General features: G+C 41.3%; 1 protein-coding gene across 1 annotated transcript in view; it reads left to right on the top strand.

Annotated features, from left to right (window-relative positions):
• The first annotated feature begins 498 nt into the window (after nucleotides 1-498).
• Nucleotides 499-23,160, top strand: part of LOC116824066 (uncharacterized) — a 108,051-nt gene continuing 85,389 nt past the window's right edge. Inside the window, exons 1-8 of the mRNA XM_075066744.1 lie at nucleotides 499-676; nucleotides 1,529-1,629; nucleotides 4,241-4,310; nucleotides 5,600-5,728; nucleotides 8,987-9,077; nucleotides 12,848-12,947; nucleotides 15,101-15,144; nucleotides 16,817-16,894. Of these exons, the coding sequence (XP_074922845.1) occupies nucleotides 499-676; nucleotides 1,529-1,629; nucleotides 4,241-4,310; nucleotides 5,600-5,728; nucleotides 8,987-9,077; nucleotides 12,848-12,947; nucleotides 15,101-15,144; nucleotides 16,817-16,894 (791 nt within the window). The remainder of the gene's footprint in view (nucleotides 677-1,528; nucleotides 1,630-4,240; nucleotides 4,311-5,599; nucleotides 5,729-8,986; nucleotides 9,078-12,847; nucleotides 12,948-15,100; nucleotides 15,145-16,816; nucleotides 16,895-23,160) is intronic.

Consider the following 23,160-nt stretch of genomic DNA (forward strand, 5'->3'; position numbering starts at 1 on the left):
CCTTGCAACCCTTTTCTCAATCATTGTCTGGCTGCAGCTTTTTTAAATTGCAAACTTCTTGGGGCCATAGCTCTACCTTTCTATTGCTGTACAGGGCCTAGCACATTTTGGTGGCTCAATAACTAGCCTATCCTCCTGGTTTGTCTCTGCTCACAGGCTACGGAGGTGACCTGCAGCAGGAGCCAGGGGTTGGGTGATTGTTTTTCGCACATGGGGGAAGAGGCCGGATTGGTGAAACTTTTCAGTGGAAGGAGGCAGGCAGGGCTAATTTGTCACTCGCTCGCGGGGCCCTTAGTGCTGCCAGCCCAGGGTCTCTGCCCCGGAACCAAGGCAGGGCCGGCTGCCCTGGGCCTTGGTGGTGGGGACTGGGAAGCACCGACCGGGCCCGATCCAGCCGCAGGGAGGCAGCAGGAGCCGGATCGGGCCCGGCGCTGAGTCAGCGCCAGCCCAGCCCTTTGCCTCCGCCTCCCGCCCCGGCCTGGCGCGCCCGGAGCCACCATGAGCTGCTCCGCCGCGCTGCTGGGACTGAGGGGCGCCGCTGCCCCCCGGCTTCTGCGGGCAACAAGCAGCCGCCGCCGCTGGAGCAACCTGGGCGGCGGCTCCCGCGAGCCCCAGGCGGGCACGGCAGTGCGGGTGGGCTGCGCTGCGGGCTTCTGGGGAGACACGGCGGCCTCAGGTAACCGAGGCTGGGGAAAGGGCAGAGGGGCAGGGAGATGCACCAGTTCCCCCTCCCCTTAGCGCGCGCCGCACGGCCACGCACTGCACGGCCTCCCGCTGGGGTGGGGTGCTAAGCCCAGCAAAACAACGCGCTCGTCACTGGAAGCGGAGTGGGCGGGCGGCGCATGAAACTAGAGCTGAAGCTGAAGCCCGAGCCGCTGCCTCGCCCCGTTCGAGCCCAGGCACGGGCGCAAAGCTGAGGCAGTTCCGCGGGTATGGGGGCTGACCCAGCCCCAGGAGAGGGGGTTGTAGAGCCGCCCTCCGTCAGCTCCCGTCCGCGCGAGGTACCCCCAGCAAGGGCTACCTACGCTCAGAAAATTGTCAGCCCCACTTGACTGGCATGAGCATCTCTAGTGGCGTTGGCAAAGCCAGCAGGGGGTGTCATTCTCGCCACCCAGCCCTATGTTGTAGGTGTAGTTCGAGATATAGGTACAGTGTTTGGGCTGTTTGTTTTTTTAAAACAGTTCCTCCTTCCTCTCCGATACATAAATAAAACAGTGATCACAGCACTACACTAAGCATCAGCCCCCAAACAACAAAATATTTACTGTCCAGTATTACAGACACTTACTCATGTGAGCGATTTGTTCACACCTTGACTTTAACAGAATTGGTTAAGTGAGTAAAATACCTCACATGTATGTTTGCAGGATTGGGCCAAAAATCTTAAAAGTGATATTTCTATCATTAATATATTGTCTCATGCTTTGCAGTAATGTATGTTTTTCTGATTTTGTTTTTCGAAAATGAAGTGGCTTTTACTACAAAATATGACTTTCAACTAAGAATTACTAAGTATCTTTTTGATTAGTTCCTCAGCTTCTCTATGGAGGAAAACTGGATTTTCTGGTTTTTGATTATCTTTCTGAAATTACAATGTCTCTGTTGACAGCTGCAAAAGCCAAATCACCGGTAAGGAAAGAATGATTTGAAGTTTGAAATAATAATTCAAGCAATTTCACATGAGAAAGGAATCACAAGAATTGTATAACTGATGGTTTCATTTCATTAACTAAGTTTTACAGTTTGAGCTGTTTGAAATATTCAGATATCACAAAGTGATCAATGTTTTAAAAGTGCTTCAAATCTTTGTAGTTGCTGAGTGATGTAGAACAGTTGGCTGGAAAGCATTATCATACAAACATTAAGATTTTAAAATAAATCAGGCCCAATCCAGCCAGTGGTCCTGGGCCTACTTGCATGAATAAGAATCTGCAAGAGTAAGCTTAGTATTTACATAGGAGAGTATTAATAGTCTTACAGTGCAAACGTTTAGTCTTGATTATTTTAATTTGCAATGACAGATGGCAGATGTGATTTGATTGACTAACAAAATCTTACTACTAAGAAATAGCCGCAATATAGCTCTATTAGAAAGACACTGTTAATTGCAATACAAACATATTGAAAGATCAGAGTGTTATTTACTCTTGGAGGAATTCTGCACCACTATGCATGCACAGAATTCATGTCCCCTGCAGATTTCTTTGCTTCCCTGCAGGAAAATGACTTTCTGACGGGAAAGCAAAGGGAAGGCACAAGAGCCGTCATGCGACCCTCCCCAGCAGTATGTTTCGGATGCCTAGGGCAGCCAGCAGAGAGGTAAATCACTGTGGGGCAGGAGGCAGGATTGGGGAAGATCCGGCTGGTGGCTCCTACCTTGTGCCAGTTTTAGCTGCTAGTCATGGCTAGGCTGGAGAGGACAGGACTTCCTCTTACCCTGCATGACTTCTGGGGCCGGGTCAGACTATCACCAGATTTCTACCCCAGCTACAGGAAGCTCTGCAAACTCCCACCCCCTTCGTGTACCCCTTGCTTCTCACCTGCAGAGGGATAGATCCCTATATAGGAAGCTGCTCCCCCATCCACCCTTCCCCTGTGCATCCAGACCCCCTCATACCCAGTCCCTCCTGCTGAGCCTCACCCCCACCTGCACTCAGAACCCTCCTGATGAGCTCCACTCCCCCTGAAGTATATCAGACTACCAAGCCACCCGGATCCCCACCCCACTGAGCCCCACTCCTCCAGCATCTGGACTCCCCAGTGAGCCCCCCCAACTCCCCTCACTTAGCCCCAGTCACCTTCACCTGGATCCCCCTGCAGAGTCCCATTACCATTGCACCAGAACCCTTCAACAAGCCCCTGTGCATCCAGATCCCCCCGCACCCAGATCCCCCCCGAGCCATCCATACCTGGATTGCCCCACACAGAACCCTCTGAACCCACACCTGGATCCCTCCACACTTGGATCCTGCATTGCTGAGCCTGCCTGCCCACAAATGGTTCACCTGGCATGGAGGGGCAGGGCCCTGGGGTGTTTCTGGGACAGGCCCGGGCTGGGTGCAGCCTCATCGCTGAGTCTGTGTCCTGGGGGCGGGGAGCTGCACAGTGATCTCCCACCTCTGTCTAGCCAGTGGCATGTGCTCCCCAGTGCCATGCTGGAGCCTCCAAATTTATTTGACAAATTAAATTTGCAGAATTTTGCAGAATTTTAAAATACTGTGCGCATAATTTTTATTTTTTTGGTGCAGAATGCCCTCAGGAGTAGTTAGTGTAGTTTCCGTTATTCATTCTTATTCTGTAAATTATAGTCATGTCTGAATATAAGATACACTTTAATATAAACATAGTAATAGCTTCATAGGTTTAATAAACATATTAATTTGAGATTCAAATATTTGATCTTGGCTGCTCCAGAGATCGCTGCATTTCAGTAGAGGAGGAAATTATCCCTCTCCATTCATATATCAATTTCAGGGTGGAATCTTGAGTGGTACTAAACATCATTAGCCTTTATTATTTCAGCAGCTGGTCAGTCCCTCATAAGGTCAGGCCTATTGAATTCAAAAGTTTTCCCATTATCTTCAGTGAGAGCAGGGTTGAGTCCTTAGGCTTTAATCCTGCAAAGATTTAGGCATATGAATAATTTTAGTCACATGAGTAGTCCCATTAGCTTGTGGATGAATTCAATTCAATATTAAAAACAATGGGGCAAATATCTGCTAATGAAACTGGCAGAACTTCATTGCCTTCAAAGGAGTTCTGTCAGTTTATGCCAGCAGAGAGTTAGGCACACATGGCTTGAAATTTGAATGCATTGTCTCAATTCATATGGCTTCAATAAAACTTCTGGAATGGAATAGTTGTGAAGTGTTTTGTTGTATGTTGTCAATATTTTGTATTTTACTTTATAAATGCAATTGATTGGATCACTGTAGGCCAATTAAAAATAGTGGTATTTGAAATATATAATTAGACACCTCTGAAAATATACTGATGTCCATTTGTGTTGTGTTTATTTTAACATATATATTGCTAAGTTAAGGATTTTTTTATTTTAGAGAAATGTTTTCCAGGTTTCCTTTAGAAAAGGAAAACCACCATTTTAAATTACAGAATTAAGAAAATGAGTATAGGCTGTTTTTCAATCTTTTCTGCATTCTGAAAGCCGATAAAGAGAAGGAGTTGATTTACCCATGACAAAGATTTGGCAAGTACATTATATAACCTTTTATTATTTCAGGATTTGGGTTACACTCCTGATTTTGTGTTTACTGCAATGGGTCCCTATATTAAGGACATTCACAGGAAAGGTATGTTATAGAATAATATGGGTTGAATAACTTTAATAATTTATAGCTTGATCTTTGAAGTGCTCATCACTCTTAACTACTATTGTCTTCAGTATTAGTTGGGGTGCTCAGAACCTCACAGTGTTCATATCTTCATTGTGTACTTTGTTACTTCAAAGCTGAATATAGGAAGTCTGACTTTTTTCCTATGGTTCGAATGAAAACATTCAGCAAAGGGAATTCTCATTTTCCCCATACCTAATACACTGTATATTACTTACTGTATAAATTGAGCTATGTGTTTATTTTAAAAGGGAACCTGCATTTTTCTTGTCTCCTTTGAGATGTACTTTTATCCAGTTTCATGTTAACTGTTTAATGAATGAAGTGGGAAATGGTTTTCCCATTCCAGAGAATTTTCAGAATTTGGAAGAAAAAAATCCAAAACATTCCCTATCCTGAATTGGGGCAAGTATCTTGAAAACTTTAGTGAACAGAAAATCTGGAGGGGAAAAATTGATTGGGTCAAATGAAATGTTTCACTTTTATCATTCTGAAACATTTTGTTTTGATTTCAACCTTTTAATTTTTTACTATAAATTACATTTCAAAATGAAAAGTCATTTCAAACTGAAAAACAACCTTTTCATTTAGAAAGTGTCAAAACAGGATGTTTAGACAATTTTAAACTTTTGTTTCAAAATTTTGTCTAAAACCAAAAATCTATCAAAACAAACCCTTTCCTGTGAACAGTTTCAGTTCTGATAGATCAGCATTTTCCAATGAAAAAACATATCATTAAAAATTCCCGACCATCTCTATCTGTTTATATTAATAAAGAGACAAAGTGGGTGATGTAATATCTTTTACTGGACCAACTCCTGTTGGTGAAAGAGACATACTGATTTATACTAATAAAAGGTTTATACTAATAGTATTCAGCCAAAGCAATTTTCTTCACAACTCCTTAGAATTCAGATTTGTGGATAAAAGATAGTACTAATCTCCCTAAAATCCTCTCACAATTCCAGATTATGCCTTCAATGTTAGAATAGCTGTATGTTTCTGCTCAAGAATCTTCAGTGAAGTAGTGAACTGTGTAGATGTTTAAATTATTATTAGGTTTCAGAGTTGCACCAATCACAACTCTGTTTATCTGTTGACTTGATAAGAAAGCACAACATTTGGTTTATTGTTCTGATTGATCATGTGCTTGACAACATGCAACAGTGCTTCCTGGGGCTCAGGGTGTTAAGCCTTTTTTGTAGTATAACTAGTGATTTTAACACTGAATTTTTTGTTCTGTTCAGGTGTTCGTGTCATTAGTAATGCTGGTGGAATGAATCCACTTGCATGTGCTGCTGGTCTTCAAGAAGTGGCAAAGAAAGCTGATGTTGATTTGAAAATAGCTGTTGTTGCTGGAGATGATCTGATGGGCGAGATATTTTATTGATGTTTTATGGCTCAGTAAAAGTGTGGGAAGTTTGATTAATTCTTTAATACAGCACAGAGATGACATTTAAAATATGTGGTGTCATTGGGTGCTTCACTTTTGTTTAATTATTATACATTGCATCATTATTTGAGAAAATAACCTCTATCCTTGGTCTGTTTTATATATGGCGTGCACAAAGTTAAATGTATATTACTCAAATCAGATTTAATTTAAACAAGCTAGATTGATTGCAGATGCAGCTGATTCCATAATCACTACTAGGGACCATGGTTTTTTATTTGTTAAACTCAGAAGGCATGAGTTATCTGATCTGAGGGATTGCAAGAGTCCAAGAGGCTCTGGTGTTTCAGTTCTTAGTGGTTTATTCACAAAATTGACATGTTTAGTATAGATGAATAGTAACTTGAGTGTACCTAGAAGCTAATGAATTCTCCTTTTTGAGCTGACATTGTAAGACTAGTTTTGGATTTTAATGTACTAATAGCAGGCCTTCTGTTATTCTACCTTGTCTTTTTGTCTGTGGTTCAACAAAATTCTAATCATGCTAGAATTTCTAGTGGATCATGCTACAAAAATAGATATTTATTTGTGGGGGCAAGATGAAAATGTTTAGTAATCAGACAGGACATATGAATTTCTAGTATGTTTAACATTGAGAAAAATGTCCAGTTTTCCCCAGCTATTCATGAATGATGCTATATAAATTGTGTGTTAGAAAAATAACTCATTTTAAAGGGAATGATTTGTGTGCTTCAGATCCATTTAAAATAAAAGTTAATAATAAAGTCCAAGGGTAAAACCCGGCCCTATGAAAATCAGTGGGAGTTCTGCCATTGATTTCAGGGGGCCCAGAATTTCACCCCAAATCTGCTCCAGCTCCCCTTGTGCAGAGTCTGAGTAGTCACTTTGCTTTTGGCTGTGGAGAGACTGTAGAGTTGCTCAATTACTTTTGCCTGGAGGATACCTTTAATGGCAGATACCCTGACCTGCCTCAAACACTGTAGTACCTAGACTTGGCAGTCTGCGGAAGATGTAACCCCTCATGCATCAGGTCTGCAAGTCCTTGTCCACTTGGCACAGAAGCTCAGCCACTGTACATAAGGCTCTCTGAGTGCAGAGAAGGCAGGATTTAGCCCTAAGCTATTTTTTATTTCTAGTTGCCATATAGACTAAATAATAGTGAATCTTTGATCTCTTAAATTGAACATTTCATAGTTTGCACAGACTCAAAGCTTCCCGTGTGTTGACTGCTTCCAATACGGTAGAACCTCAGAGTTACGAACACCATAGTTACGAACTGACCAGTTAACCACACACCTAATTTGGAACTGGAAATATACAATCAGGCCGCAGCGGAGAGAGAGAAAAAAAATAAAATAAAAGAAAATACAGGACAGTACTGTGTTAAATGTAAACTACTAAAAAGTAAAGGGAACGCAGCATTTTTCTTCTGCATAGTAAAGTTTCAAAACTGTATTAAGTCAATGTTCAGTTGTAAAGTTCGGAAAGAACAACCATAACATTTTGTTCAGAGTTATAAACATTTCAGAGTTATGAACAGGCACCATTTCCAAGGTGTTCGTAACTCGGAGGTTCTACTGTAGCTTATGAAGTACAAGCTGGTTTCTTTAGTAGGTAACTCACTGTAATTAAGTCTAAGGTAGTTCATGGTTGGTATGTTTGCTGTTTGAGTGCCTTAAGATGTTTGAAATCTAGGTAATATTGTGCTAAGAGGCTGCATTTTTCCTCTATATGCACACCAGCTATGCAAAAACAAAGAGAATTAGAATGAAAAATGCTGTGTTTCATATAATATTTTTTGCAGATGTGATTATTTTCCCTTTAACTCGGGAAGTCTAGCAGAAAGCTGATAGATATTTCAGTATATTGTATGTTACACTTGATGGGAAAACTGCTATAACTTAAGACAGAGCTGGCCACAGTGTTGTTCAAATGTACTTCAGTGTCACAGATTGGCCTGCGCCCTCTCAAATTATTAATACAGGGGCATACCATCAGACACTACAGTTCCTAGCGTGCCATTAAATGTGAAGAAAGCTGGAATCTGCTCCATTGCTTACAAATTAGGTGCAACCCTTTGACTTCTGGGGTGAAATCCTGACCCTACTGAAGTCAGTGGGGATTTTGTCATTGATTCTAATGGAGCCAGGAATTCACCTTTGCTGTTTTGATCATCCCAGGACCACAGTTTAGACATTCCTCATCTGCAGTCAGCATTTAGATTCTCTAATTTGTTAGTCGAGTAATCAAGTGAGTGACACATAGTTATGTAGATGATAATTAGAGCCCTGTGCAGGTTCAAAATTTATATCCGCATTTGATCCATGATTCACGAACATGGTCCTCAGATATAAAGCAGATATCTGCAGATTTTTAGGGCTCTAACGATAATGATATGTATTGTTGACACCAAACATTTTAAATTGATCAATGCAGTGTGATAAAACTTTAGTGTGTGTAAAGTTCCAATCTTACACGTAATAAAAAGAAATGTTGCAGAAGTGAAGATTTTTGTCAAATGCTAAGTTGCTAATCAATTAGAGTAGTCTCTATCTTTATTAGCTTTGGTAGTAAGAAATATGGATGGACTGAAGAGAAAAGGTCAAAGATCAAGCCACTAAAATCCAGTTTATTAACTGGGTCAATACAGAAGGCCTGCCGGCACCTGTAATGTTGACAGCTGTCTAGGATTAGAAGTTCGGTCCTCAGAAAGGTTGTTTAGATAGGTAATCCAGATCCAAATATTTCATGTGATTCCAGAGAAGTTCTTCCACAATTAATGAACTGTCAGCTATCCACTGTGAGACTGAACTGATATTGTGCTACTGAAACCAGTGAGGTGAGGCCTGAGCTTTAACACTAGCTTCATTTTCTGACCTTGCAACTACTGTCATTACAGCAGATATTTCTGTGGAAAGGGTTTGATTATGTTCAATTTTAAATATGTTAAGGGCATCTGAAGAAATTGTAACTTACAATGAGTTGATAAATTGTGTAGGTTTACTGTCTTCGAAGTTGAAGACTTTGTTTCCTCCGACTTCACGAAAGCTCTGATGAAAAAACATTAACTCAGCCTCTTATTGGACAGTGTTTTTAAAGTTATTTACTTTTTGTTAGGTATTTTAACAATACCATTTTGCCTAGAGCTACTGAAAGATGGATATTTACTGTTATCTGATATTTAGTACTGTAAAATATTCATAGACCTGGATGTTTTAACAGAAAGACAGCCTAAAAGGAGATGGTATCACAGATATGGAGAATGGGAAGCCATTTCCAGAGAATATTCACAGCATGAATGCATATCTTGGGTGAGATAGTTTAAGAAGTTGCATGTTTTGTATGTTGTTTTAAAAATGTTGATGTCATACACATTCTGTTGATTGCATCAAGATAGTTTGTTTTGGTTTGCAGGTAAAATAATAATAATATAGTGAATTAATGGTGTTCGGCAGCCTGCAAAGTCAGATTTATTTACTCTCTCTCTCATAAATATTTAGCACTGAAATTTTCCTGTTGTAGCTCTTTGGCATCACTCACCATTCGTCCTCAGCTTTTATTTCATGCCAAAAAAATTTAGTTCAGTTTAATTTTAAACAATGCCAACAATCCCTTGAGATCCATGTGCAGAGGCTCCTCTCTTTGCATGGAACAGGGTGGTGGGACAGGGGGCAGTTGCTCTGGAGCCATCATCCCTAAACAAAAGCATTGGAATCTGTGAAAAAAGTAATGTAATCTTAGGCTGCATTAGCTTTTCTATGGCACCTCTCCCTGCTGTGAAACTCCTGATGGAGCTGGGCTGTCCAGAAGTCTCTGCGTAGGTGGTCCTGTCCTCCAGAACCTTTATGTATTTGGGGATTCTGGGAACCAGACTTCCTGTCTGTTCCATGGGGAGCATAACTGTTCTTTCCTCCTGGGGGAAAGGTTCAGATAAAACATCAGAAGAGGAACTTTCAAGAGTTTTCTTCCATTTGTCCCACTTCTGCAGGCTTTTTTGTGGAAAGGAGTGAGTTGGCCCATCATTCCTATTCTATATCACTATTTGACTGTTCAGAATTTTTTAAAAGCTGTCCAGTTGTAAGCATACACACATGCCTGGTTTACTTGAAGACAATGAATGTGTTGGCATATGATTCTAAAAGACTAAATGTCTTTAGTTCTCTTTTCTTTTTCAAAATACTACTCTTGTAACTCTTCTCTCTTTGATTTTTGGCAGTCTAAAGTCTTTTGTTTGCAGAGAACATAAGATATGTTTTAGCTCAACCATAAGTTATGGGCTTTATGCAGGGATCATTGGGAGAAATTGTGTAGCCTATTTTATGCAGTGGTGGGCAAAATACAGCCTGCGGGCCGGATCCGGCCCATCTAATGTTTCTGTCCAGCCTGCCTTGACTAACATTTCTGTCCGGCCTCCTCTGCCCCCTCGTGATCTCCGAGTCCGGGCCACTAAAAGTCCCGTGGTGCAGCGGGGCGCTCAGGCAGGATGCCTACCTGCCTGCCATGGCCCCACGCCTGTCCCAGAAGTGGCCGGCTGCTGCTGGCACATCTCTGCATGCCCCTGGCAGGGCGAGAGGGAAAGGCAGCCCTGCGAGCTGCCCCTGCTCCCAGCACCATCCTCACAGCTCTCATTGGCTGGAAACTGACCAATGGGAGCTGTGAGCGTGGTGCTTGCGGGCATGGGCAGCACACGGAGACCCACTGCCCCTCCCCTACAAGGGGCACACAAGGACGTGCCTGCAGCAGCCAGCCGCAGCCACTTATGGGAGCAGCGTGGAGCTATGGCAGACAGGCTGCCTGCCTGAGCCCTGCTGCACCACCAGCCAGAGGCCACCTCTGGTAAGTGCCTCCCAGCATGAGCCTGCACCTTGCATCCCCTCCTGTACCCCAATCCCCTGCCCCAGCCCGGAGCCCCCTCTTGCACCAAACTACCTCCCAGAGCCCACACCCTTCATCCTCTCCTGCACCCTAACACTCCTTCATGCACTCAAACTCCCTCCCTGACCCCACATCCCCTCCATTAATATAGTAGCAATGTGCGGCCCATGGCAACTTATCAAAATGTGTGGAGTGCCCCCCCCTTGCAAAAATTATTGCCTACCCCTGGTCTAGATGGTCATAATGGTCACTTCTGGCCTGAAAATATATGATTCGATGTTGCATAATCAGATAAGAATACAAATATATTGTAAGATTTTTGTTGTAAATTTACTGCTGATGAAAGCTGCCAGAGTTCTAGTCCTTAGTATGTATAGTGATCTCTTAACATACCAGGTACAACATAAGCAGTTCAGTATTCCCCACATAGCCCCACTATTTTGCTTTCAGCCTGTTCCGTAGGGACAGCTTCTGTGGATAGGAATAGTATCCATCTCACTCATCCTCTTTGCTGTGACTTCCCAAAGGGCTGTCTAGTGTTAAGGTAATTTTTAAAAATAGCCACTTGCCCAGAGTGAAGTACACAGGGAGTCCTCCCGTTTCTTTCACATAGGCCACCAAAAGTCATTATATGGGTTGTTGTTTTTGTTTTTGTTTTTAAAAACTCCCAAACAAAAATAGCTAATTTGTTCAACTTCTCAAACATTTTCTTACTGCAAAAATCCACATTCCTACTGTGTGAAAATGGAGTTTTCTTTTGGTCCCTTTAAACAAATGGTTTCCACAGATTTGTATGCAAACTATATGACTGCACATCTTACTGTCTAGGAAAATTTTCAAGTATTCAAGGAAAGATAGGTAAGTATTTAATGTAGCATACATATTTTTTCTAGATGGAACAAAAATGTTGAAAGAGAGCTCTCTTAGTTTCCGGGGGGTAGCTGTATTAGTCTGGATCTGTAAAAGCAGCAATGAGTCCTGTGGCACCTTAGAGACTATCAGACGTATTGGAGCATGAGCTTTCGTGGGTGAATACGCACTTCGTCGGATGCATCCAACAAAGTGGCTATATATCCGACGAAGTGGATATTCACCCACGAAAGCTCATGCTCCAATACATCTGTTAGTCTATAAGGTGCCACAGGACTCTTCGCTGCTTTTAGTTTGTCAGTCAATATTTTCTTTTGAAATTTCTCTTGGCTTGTTTACTTATTGACACTCAATATATAAAAAATGCTATACACGAGGTAGTAGAACATAACATAACATCTAGCCCAGTATCCTGTCTTCTGACAGTGGCCAGTGCCAGATGCTTCAGACGGAATGAGCATCACAGGACAATTTTTTGAGTGATCTATTCTGTCATCCAGTCCCAGATTCTGGCAGTCGGAGGTTTAGGGTGACCTAGTGCATGGGGTTGTCTGATCATCTTGGCTAATAGCCATTGATGGACCTTTCCTCCATGAACTTATCTAATTTTTTTTAGCCCAGTTATACTTTTGGCCTTCACAACATCCCCTGGTAATGAGTTCTTCAGGTGAGCTGTACATTGTGTGGAGAAGTACTTCTTTGTGTTTGTTTTAAACCTACTGTCTTTTAATTTAATTCAGTGATCACTATTTTTTGTGTTATATGAAGGGGTAAACAACATTTCCCTGTTCACTTTCTCCACACCATTCATGATTTTATGGATCTCTACCATATCCCTGTTTAGTCATCTCTTTTCTAAACTGAACAGTCCCAGCCTTTTTAATCTCTCCTCATATGGAAGCTGTTCTGTAACCTTAATCATTTTTCCCTTTTGTTGCCATTTGCAATTTTCCCCTCTGTGAAGTAATACTTGCCCTTCTCTGTAAAACACTTTGAAATCTGAAGATCAGAGTGCTAAATATTATTGTCGTTAATAAAAAAAAATGGAACCCCCAGATAACACATAGCTCTTAGTGTGTGTGAAGACAACTTTGTCTGCAAAAATTTAGGTGGCTAGCTTTATTAGTTTGCCCTGTGTTTCTAATGAATGATCCTTTATATAGTGAACATATTCAGATAGTTAGAATGGGTGTTTTTAAGTTAATATCATAAAGGATGTGTGTATGATGTAATATGATACCTCTGGCATAAATTTAATTTTTAAAAGAAATTTTAAGAATAGTTATTTTAAAAGTGTGAATTAAATACTCAAAAAATATTGTTTTTGTTATGTTAGAGCAAGACCAATAAGCAGGGCTCTTGACCTTGGAGCTGATATTGTTGTGACTGGTAGATGTGTTGACAGTGGCATTGTATTGGGACCACTCATTCATTCTGTAAGTATAAATCAGTTTTTCATAACGGGGGCTTAATCCTCTTTTCATAGTATTGTGAATACATATGAATGAACAGTTAGTAATCATTGTCAAGTACTTTTCTTCTTAATTTAGTATCTACATTTCAATAAAAATAATGAGGTCATGTAGCTTTTGGCCTTTTCTTTGTCGTTTGACATTCATGTTAATTTGCCATAAGGCACATGACATCTTTTCAGTTTCATTTAATACATATGTTAAAATGGTCCCCTTAGGCCCCCCCTTAAGGCCTGGAAAGCATGGGGCTAGTCAACGCTGATTACTAAAAAGGCACACCTGAGTTGGATCAGGTAATTCCCTTTAAAGGGCAGCAGATAGTTGCAATGAAATTAGAAGCTCAGGTAATTGTAAAGTGACTGTAGGAAGTGAGAAAGGCTTCTCCTATAGGAAAGACCCTAATACCAGCAGAATGTAGTAGCCTGAGCTAGGAAGCTGAACTCCAGCGAGGTAAAGCCTGGTAGTGAATGTGAATTCGGACCCAGCTTTGTGAAGGAAGGTTTGGAACTCAACTCCCTACCAAAGTGGTGCAGGGGGGAAGCTTGAATCAGCGTTGGGCCTTGGAGGGCCAAATTCCTACTGGGTGGAGGCAGAGAGAATTGGGACCTAGATCTGGAAAGAAGGGCTGGAGACACCGTACCTAAGGGTACGTCTACACTACCCGCCAGATTGGCGGGTAGTGATCGATCTATCGGGGATTGATTTTATCGCGTCTAGTGTAGACACGGATAAATTGATCTCTGATTGCTCTGCCGTCAACTCCATCATGGCGAAACTCCATCATGGCAGAAGCGAAGTTGACGGAGGAGTGGCGGCCGTCGTTCCCATGCCGCAAGGATGCAAAGTAAGTGATTCTAAGTCGATCTAAGATACGTCGATTTCAGCTGTGCTATTCTCGTAGCTGAAGTTGCGTATCTTAGATCAATTCCCCCACTCCCACCCCAGTGTAGACCAGGCCTAAGAGGGGAGAGACAATGAATTGAGGTTGGAGTCTGGAGGACCAGTGTATGTTGAGAGGACTAAATAAATTGTACTCCCAGAAGGGGAGTGACTTGCTGAACTTCAGACTGAGTGAATTATTGAGGGGACCGGAAGAGGGGTAAACACAGGCAGGGTGCCAGAGAATGATCTCCGGCCATAGGGGGCATTCAAGAGGCATCTGGTCATGGCGAGCTCTCTTGTTCCATGTGGGATTTATTGTTCAAATAATGTTTTATCTGAAGTACAAAAAAGTAGAGACACTGGGTGAAATCATGGCCCCATTAAAGCCAATGTGAGTTTTGGTGTTGATTTCAGTGGGGCCAGGATTTCACCCTTAATCTTTTCTGTGTTCAAATTATAATGCATAAGACTGTGAGACGGAAAATGTCCTTTGCCACAAGGTGGCACAAGTGCTTTTTTGTTTTGTTTCTAAAATGCTGGGGAGCAGTTTTTTCTTCTTGTGCTGGTCTGTTTTCTAGGGTTAAACAATTTTTTTTTAAGTTGAATTTTAATGTGACGTTTCTCAGATTAATTTAGCTACAGAAATAACACAAGGCAGGATATGTGGTGTTTTTTGAGCACTTGTATATACATAATACCTTTATGACCACATATCTTGGAATGTTGACATCTTTTTTTTTTTTTCCTTTTTGGTGCATATTAAAATATTACTAGCTGTGTGTATGAATATAAGATTAATAGTTCATTTTAAAACCTTATACTTCTTTGACTGCATGCTTACAATGTCTAGCTAAACTTTTGCTTTTTTAGTTCAGGTCATTAGTAGTAGTTCTATCCATAACTTACTTAAATATGTGAGATAAAAATTATTTAGTTTCTCTCACGAAAAGTTGCCATTACTAACCACAGAGTAGCCTGTATGTGGTTTTTCATATATGGCTTGTCTTCTCTGTTAAAACAAAAAAATGAGTAATGCTGAATATTTCATTACTTGTATTGTGTTAATTTTAATTTATTAATGCACTTTACAATTAAAACTAACAAAAATCCCTTCAGATTTTCAAGGAAGATTGGGCTGCTGCCAATGCTTTATTACTCAGAGCATCCACTTAATTTTATTATCTCTTGGAGCCTGTGTGTTTGTGTACATAATGTATATGCATTTCTTTTTTTAGTTTGGCCGGAACAGGGATGAGTTTGACTTACTAGCAGCTGGAAGGTAAATGATATAACTATTAAAAATGTTATAAAATTGTCTTGATTTTTAAAATAAAATTAAGTGAGCTATTAAAGAGCTTCAACACACAGACTACGTGGGTGGCCATTTTGTTGAATACACTTGTTTTGGATGCTACAGTTTATTAAATGAGCTCTTTAAAAAAGTAAACATTCTGTGAAACTTTGGAACCTAAATTTTAATAAAAGAATAAGAAAAATTAAAAATATGCTTTAGAAACTGTATAGATGGTTTGTGTCCATTTTAAGAAAAAGTGAAAAAGTGAAACCTTGTCTTATAGACAATAAGGTAATGGGGCTGGATGCAGGTATTACTGGGTAAAGTTCTATGTCCTGTGGTAGACAAGAGGTCAGACTAGACCAGGGGTCTCAAAGTCCCAACTCGGGGGTCATCTGCGGCCCGAGAACCTCCCTAATGTGGACCGCTGGGCTCCAGAAATTTTGGGGCCGGGTCTCTCCCTTGGCCCCACCTGCTGCCCCCAGGTGCTCTCCCTCACCCCTGCGTCTCCCCCACCCAACTCCCTCCCAGAGCCTTAGGCAGATGGGGGGTGGAGTTTGGGGGAGTGAGTTCTGGGTGGCATGAGTGACATTATTGGCCTGCTGGGAGGATTTGAGGACTGGCACTGACCGTAAGGTAGATTGAGTTTGAGTTTGAGACCCCTGGACTAGACAATCAGACTGGTCCCTCTTTTGGCTTTGAAATGTATGAAAGAGTGATACTCAGCTAATTCCAGTGGACTCATCAACAGATCTGTTCAAAACTCAGAATGTCTGTTCTGCAGAAAATTCTGACACTTTGAAAAAGTTTTTAACCTAATTTGGTATGAAAACTTGAAATGTTAGAATTTCCCGCAGAAGAGACATTCTGAAGGGTTTTTGTTTTGGAAAAATTGAAACATTTTTGGTTTGACTATTCCAAAGAAAATAGGCCAGCCAGCTGCCCAACTCCTGGAAAGTCTCCAGTGGATTCCCTGTCATGGAGCAGGGTCCCTAAATATCCTGGGAGCTCCGGTTTTAGCTGGGGGTTCCCAGGTCTGCCAGGCTCCCAGCTGTGCAGTAGGAAGCCTCCGAGTCCCAAGCTGGGCACTCAAAATCACTAGTCATTTTTTAAAATCTTGGCCTTGATATATAAAACTGCATCAAATAGCTATGAAGGAGGTGTCCAGCATGTTCCCTTCAGTCTTATTTAACCATGGTTATACTGTACTGTTATATTTGTGAATAAGTGTCAGCAGGACCGGCGTTAGGGGTTTTAGTGCCCTAGACGCACGGCAGTTTCGCCGCCCCGTGCGCTGGTCCCGCGGCTCTGGTGGAGCTGCCGCAGTCGTGGCTGCGGACAGTTGGCTGCTCCCGCGGCTCCGGTGGAGCTGCCGCAGTCGTGCCTGCGGGAGGTCCACCGGAGCCGTGTGAGCAGCCGACCTTCCGCAGCCACGACTGCAGCAGCTCCAACAGAGCTGCGGGAGTAGCCGACCGTCCGCAGCCACGACTGCGGCAGCTCCACAGGAGCCGCTTGCCGCCCCCTCTGGCAAAACGCCGCCCACCAATAATCCTGGCGCCCTAGGCGATTGCCTAGCCCGCTTAAAGGCAAGCGCCGGCCCTGAGTGTCAGCTTGTTTTTCAATATAGTTACTCATTGGAGTGTTCTTTGTTTTCCAGTCTTGCAGGCCATCTCATTGAATGTGGTGCTCAGTGTACAGGTGGAATATTCACAGACTGGCATACTATTCCAGACTGGTAGGGAACTGTAATACTGATATAAATGTCTTTGTGTGTAGCCATTAGGCCCATTTTTTTACTCTGAGCTTTTTCCTGTGTATTTTGTCATATTTCCTCTTTAAGATACACAACCTCCATATTTCTGTTATCTTTCCTGACTACATAGGGCCTGTCATGCTCCAAATGGAGTCTTGTCATTGATTTTGATAAATGCAGCTGTGGGACATTTATCTGCATGTTTGTTGTCCTTGGTATTGTTTTCTGTAAAATATATTTTTATTTTCTACTTTTTAGAATGATCTGGTATTATTCTCGGTTCTCTTCTGTCTGTTGTCTTCTCACTGTGTTCTTTGATAATGGCAATTGTATACTTCATAACTGCTATGTCAGTCCTTCAGTTGGATCACCCAGGCTGCTATGCTGCTTCGGTTGCAAAATATGTTTCTTAATCTGGGTTTGATCCTGCAAGGTGCTAAACCCCTTCTGTGAATTACATAATGCCTCCAACTCCCATTCAAGAGAGAGCATTCAGTACCTCAGGAGTTAGCACCTTGCAGGGGCAGATACTTTCTTTTCAGACCTTTGTTCATTAATGATAGTGTTCTCCTACACATAATAATCCTAATGATTGTACAGTTTAGCTTGAAAATCAAGTGAGAGTTAGTGTTTGTGGTAACAAAATGTTCTGTTCAGCTTATAACATTATAAAACTAATCGTACTTACTGGCATATCCCCTTGTATCCTGCAGTACCATGAAATTGCTTAAAAATCCTATGTAACTGGATTCCAAAAGAGCTTTGTTATCTAAAGTGAGCCAAAGAAAATTCTGTTTCCTGTAAAAATGCTAGTAGATCTTTGTTTCTGGGAGTTTTTAATGCTAAATAACAGAGGAGCGTGATTTTAATAAAAAAGGAAAAGATGTTTCAAATATATAAAACTCCATGATATGTACATGTACACACATGTATATGTATGTAGGTATAATTAACTTACGTCGGTGTGTGTATGTATACACACACATTATGTATGGGTATATGTATCTGTGAATATTTATGTACCTATATATGGCTATCTAAAATCATGGTATTTTTATGATACTACTGCTGACTGTTGGTAGCATGGAATTAGTGCTTAATAGTAGACTGGGATCAGGTACCTGGGTGGCAGAGATTGGATTTTGGATCAGGGGGCAGAGATGGGGATTGGTGGGGCAAGGAGCCTAGAACTGGAAATCTGTGAGGTGGAAGGAATTGAGACAGATTTGACAAGCTTGGATGCAGGGGAAGAACTGGGACTGGGCAAAGACATGGGGACGAGAAGTGGAAGGAGGTGAGGGCAGTGAGGTTGGATGAGAAGCCTGGGGAGGGAGACTGCGAGGAGATGGGCATGGAGAATATGAGTGGGGGAGAGGGAGACAGATCAGCAAATGGTGGAGGGAACTGGGACTGGAGGGACTGACCAGGCCAGAACAGTGGGTGTGGGAGAGACTGGGATAAGGAGTCTGGAAGGGCTGAGATTAGGATTTACTGGGCATGGACACTGGGACTGGGATCAGAAGCCTGAGGAGTGGAAACTGTGGTTGACTAGGTGGGGAAAATGGGACTGGGACAAGGAACCAGTGATGAGGTAGAGACAGGATTGGGACAGGGACAGGTTAGAGGGGAAAGGGTAGAGGAGATCACACTTGTGGGGAATACGAAGAAGTCTGTTGCCATCAGAGCAAAATCCCATCTAGAACCTGAAATGGAACCCAGGATTCCTGAATCTCAGCATTCCCCTGCTGCCAGCAAGTATCATCTGTGAAATCCGCTGACAAAGCGTTTCTAGTGCTGACTAGAGGACAGCAACTTCTGGGGCTTTTTGTTTTTGGTTTTAACCAATAAAATAGCCTTGAATAAAAAAAAAGAAATTAGCATTTATTCAGTTAATATTGGAAAAACATTGGAAATGGTTACTTGTATGGAAGGGCTTGTCCACACAGAGCCGTAATGCCAACTATGGGGATGTGATTTCTAAAGCCCACTGACCTGTTACATATTTATTGGTTCATGTAGACCCTGCTGGTGCACACTGAAGGTTCCCTAGTCCGCTTTAATGTAGTGCTGTGTGAAACAGTAATACATTAAAATTCTATAGAGAGCGTTACAAAGAGAGTACTCATGTTTATATACACTAGTGTAATGAATAATGTACATTACTCATTACAGCATATACAAAGAGAGAGCTCTGAAAAACCCAGCCCCAGATTTTTGGATATCTACATGAAGCTCAAAAATTGATAAAAATAAACCCTGAAAATGAAATTAATAAACACTGAAAAACAGAAGCCCTACAACTTACTGCTTTGATCAGTTATTGCTTTAGTTCAAGTGGCTGAGTTTGGTACTGTGGATGAACTATGTGGCTCTTAACATGATGCTACGTAATGGAATTTCTGTTTCCTTTTTTAAAAACTGAGGAAATTACATTGAAACCACTCTTAAAACATTAAAAGGACATTATTAAGGGTTGCAAAGTCAAGCGCTCAAAAGTTAGGAAATGCCAGAATTAAGGTTATCTGTGTAACCTTAATTCAACCCCTTTGTGCCTATGCATTTGTGATACAGTCTTTTATTACATGATCACGTATTGTTTTCCCACAGGGCCCATTTCATTCAGTGTACAGATTGGATGATGCTCACTTAATGAGCAGCTATTCAATATTTTGTTTTCTTTTCAATATGTGAACGCCTTATTTAATGACACTATTCAAACATGGCTCTGAAGACAGAATTATTAATTTCCTTTATAAGCTTTCCTCTTGTGCTCATCATTATAGTATCTGAGTGCTTCACAAACATTAATGAATTCATTTTCACAGCTCCCCTGAGAAATGAGCGGGCATTGTCTCCATTATATCTTTGGTGAATTGAGGCATAGAGAGATTAAATGCAAAAGTTTCCACTAATTTTGGGTGTCCAATTTGATTTTTCAGAGTACTTTTCGTTATACAACACTTAGTATGTTCAAAGCACATTCAGTTGCAGCTATACAAGTGCCTAGCGGTTCTGCAAATCAGACCCCACGGTCTCAAGTCAGGACCTATAAAAAGACGAACACACAATTAGTGACCACATGTGAAAAGTGAGGTGTTTACAGGTGGACCCACATCTGGGAGTGAATCATCTCAGAAAAATGGTGCAAAGTAAATTAAAATCAACTAACACTATCAATGCAACCTTCTTAGATGGCGAAGGGTACAACAGTCCATGTTCTACACTTTGGAATCCTTGAACCAGTTCTGTGGAGAGACACTTTTATTGAAGGAGACAAGACTTTGTGGTACAAAGGGAGACAATGGCAGGTAGTCCATTTTGGATCTTGGCTCTCTTCACAAAGAGATCAATATTCTTTGTGGAAATACTGAAATGTATCATGTCCTTATCTTTCCAAAACTTCAGAATATGAAAAACAAACCTCCCGGAGATTACTGAAGATATAATCAGGGAGAGTCACCAAGAGATACTTTAGCTTCTGCCCCAACAAGCATTTTCAATGCATAGTGCTCCACTTTTTGATGTGTAACTTCTACATAGATATTCACAAAAGTTATATCATCCCTCCATTGAAGCAAAAGGGATACATGTCTAACCTTGTCTGACAACCTTCTCATGTTAAACAGGGTCCAGGCTAAAAGCCTTCAAAAACGTGACTTTGAGTGAACAAGTGGAAGGGCCATTTACAGCCCTCACAAAACTTTTTCCCTTTCTCTTATGTTTTGAAGGGCTTGAATGGTAATAACTGCTATTAGATTGCCTGACATTTTTCATTGTAATGCTGTTTTTAGTTGTGTGACTTTGTCAGATATTTAACCTTGTGAGTGAAATTTTTAGTGCTTTGTCTCTGCCTCAGGGTGGGCTTTTTGTTGTTTTTGTTTTTTGCACGTTTGAGCAAAAATGGTTCAGCTGTTTTTGAGAATGAAGTTTGTAGGGGAAAAATGCAATTTGTTCAATGTTAATTTTTTGCAAACTTTTCTTTTTGACAAGCTTCAGTGTCTCAGTGGTTTAGAGCGGAAAGTTGAATTTCATCAGCAATACAGTCCTGGGGTTGAAGAGTTGCCTTTAATGTTCATCTGAAATTGGCCAGATTAGGCTGAAGTGTGGGAAGATCACTATTTCCATGTGCACAGTAGGGCTCATAAGTAATTGGTGCTGTGGTGGTAGGATGGTTGAAGCTGGGATGTTCCAGTTCCTCCTTGCCCTGCTCCTGCTAATCTTGTGGCTGTGTCTGGCTAGGTTAGTAGGAGATCTCAGAGGAAATGAAAACTTCCATTCTGCAGAATTAGGATTTGCCTGGGTGCCTCAAGAAGGCTAGATCCAAGCCACAGGCAAGATGTTTGCATTACTGCTTTAAGCTTTTGTTCTATTCAGCACATAGAGGCAGCATGGTCCAGTGAAGTAAGCATGGAGCAGGAGCCAAGAGCTCCTGTGTTCTAGTTCTGATTTTGCTACTCTCTTGCTGTGTGGCCTTAGACAAGTCACTTTGCCTTCCTTTGTGTCTGTTTCCCCTACTTGCAGTTTGAGATAATTACATGTGGTAGTGCACAGCCTCATAGCAATGTTGTGAGGTTAATGTTTGTGTTTTTTACAGTACATTATAAAGTGCTAAGTAAGTGTTAAAAGTTATTTAATTTCCGTTTCCATTATTTTCTGATCTAAGACCATATCACATAACTTCTCAATATCTCAGTGCACCATGTTCAGTGAATTTCCCTTATCTTTTATGGCTAAAATAGCTTCAAAGACCAGATTAATGAAGTATTACCTCTTCTGTTTGAATTCATGGTGGGCTTTTCTAAGTTTCCTCCAGCACTATGAACAATCCTTGCTGATCTATAGTCACAGAACTTGTCTCTTAATCCTTTATTTAAAGAATGGAATTATGTTTGCAGATTCCCCATGCTAAGGAATCTCTCCAAACTCCTGTGAACTTTTACAAATGTCAATTAAGAGTTCACTGGTTTCTTTGCTTACTTCCCTTAAAACTTCATGTATATCTGTTCTCCAGACTTCGTGCATCTAACTTTTCTGTAACTAATTTTGTTGTGTGGAGCACACTGCCTATATTAGAACAAGAACATAGTTAGGAGGACTGTTCCAAAGGCAAAACAATTTTAAGTATGCATTTAGAGCTTGATGATCACTGATTTCAATGAGAATTGTGATGCTGAGCCTTTATCAAAAGCAAGCCCCGAGAAAGAAGCTTGGGGGACTATATAGCTCCTTAGCTCCTCTTATGTCACCATTTGTTGTTCTCCTCTCTCTGGAAAATTTTTCTTGGACTGATCTCCACCTTCTTATGAGAGGAGTTGAGCCAGGTGGCCTCTTTAGAAGTTATAACATTTTGGTTTTGTTTTAAGTGTCTTTTTTGATCATTGCTTCTACTCAGAGAAGTTCTTTGAAACAGAAAGATAAGCCTTTAAAACTGGGAAAGCAACTGCAGTAGAACCTCAGAGTTAAGAACACCAGAGTTACAAACTGACCGGTCAACCACACACCTCATTTGGAACTGAAAGTATTCAGTCAGGCAGCAACTGAGACCTCCCCCCCCCCCCCCAAAAGGGACAAATAAAGTACAGTACTGTGAATAACCGTAATGTTTTGTTCAGAGTTTCAAATATATCAGAGTTACAAACAACATCCATTCCCCAGGTGTTCATAACTCTGAGATTCTACTGTATTCAAGAGTTTGTCCAGATGCTCATGAAAAGTCAACCACATTTTAGCAGTGTTGAAACTGTATTTATTACTTCTTGTTTATCATTTTCCCAATATTTTCCCTGTGAAATTACGTTGTTTTTTATGAAAATCTTCTGTTTCTCTCTTTGTCGTACTGCTCTTCTCCTTATTTTGCCTCACTGTTTTCTCTTACCCATCTGGGTTTTACTATTTTACTGCACTGAATTATGATTTATGTGTTTCTTTAAATACTTTCAGTTTTCTGATTTTCCATTTATTATTTATTACAAAGTCCACAAAGGTATCTTCAAAAGATGTAATTAATCCAATCTCCCTACATCCCTTTGCCTTCAAGATCCTTGAACCCAGTCTGCTTCTGTTGTTTTGACCGCTCCTCTAGTACACTCCTAAGTGCTCTGTTTTCTCCTCCCTCCATTCCACTTTACCTGCTCTAATAAATTGCCAGTGACCTCATGGCCAAGTTGTAGGGCCGGTTTTCCATTCTGATTTCCTGTATCTGCCTGTCTACTTTCAGAACTGTTGGTTACAACCTTCTTTCTGTGTTC

Source organism: Chelonoidis abingdonii, chromosome 5 (genome assembly GCF_003597395.2).
Source record: "Chelonoidis abingdonii isolate Lonesome George chromosome 5, CheloAbing_2.0, whole genome shotgun sequence".
NCBI classification, from domain to species: Eukaryota; Metazoa; Chordata; order Testudines; family Testudinidae; genus Chelonoidis; species Chelonoidis abingdonii.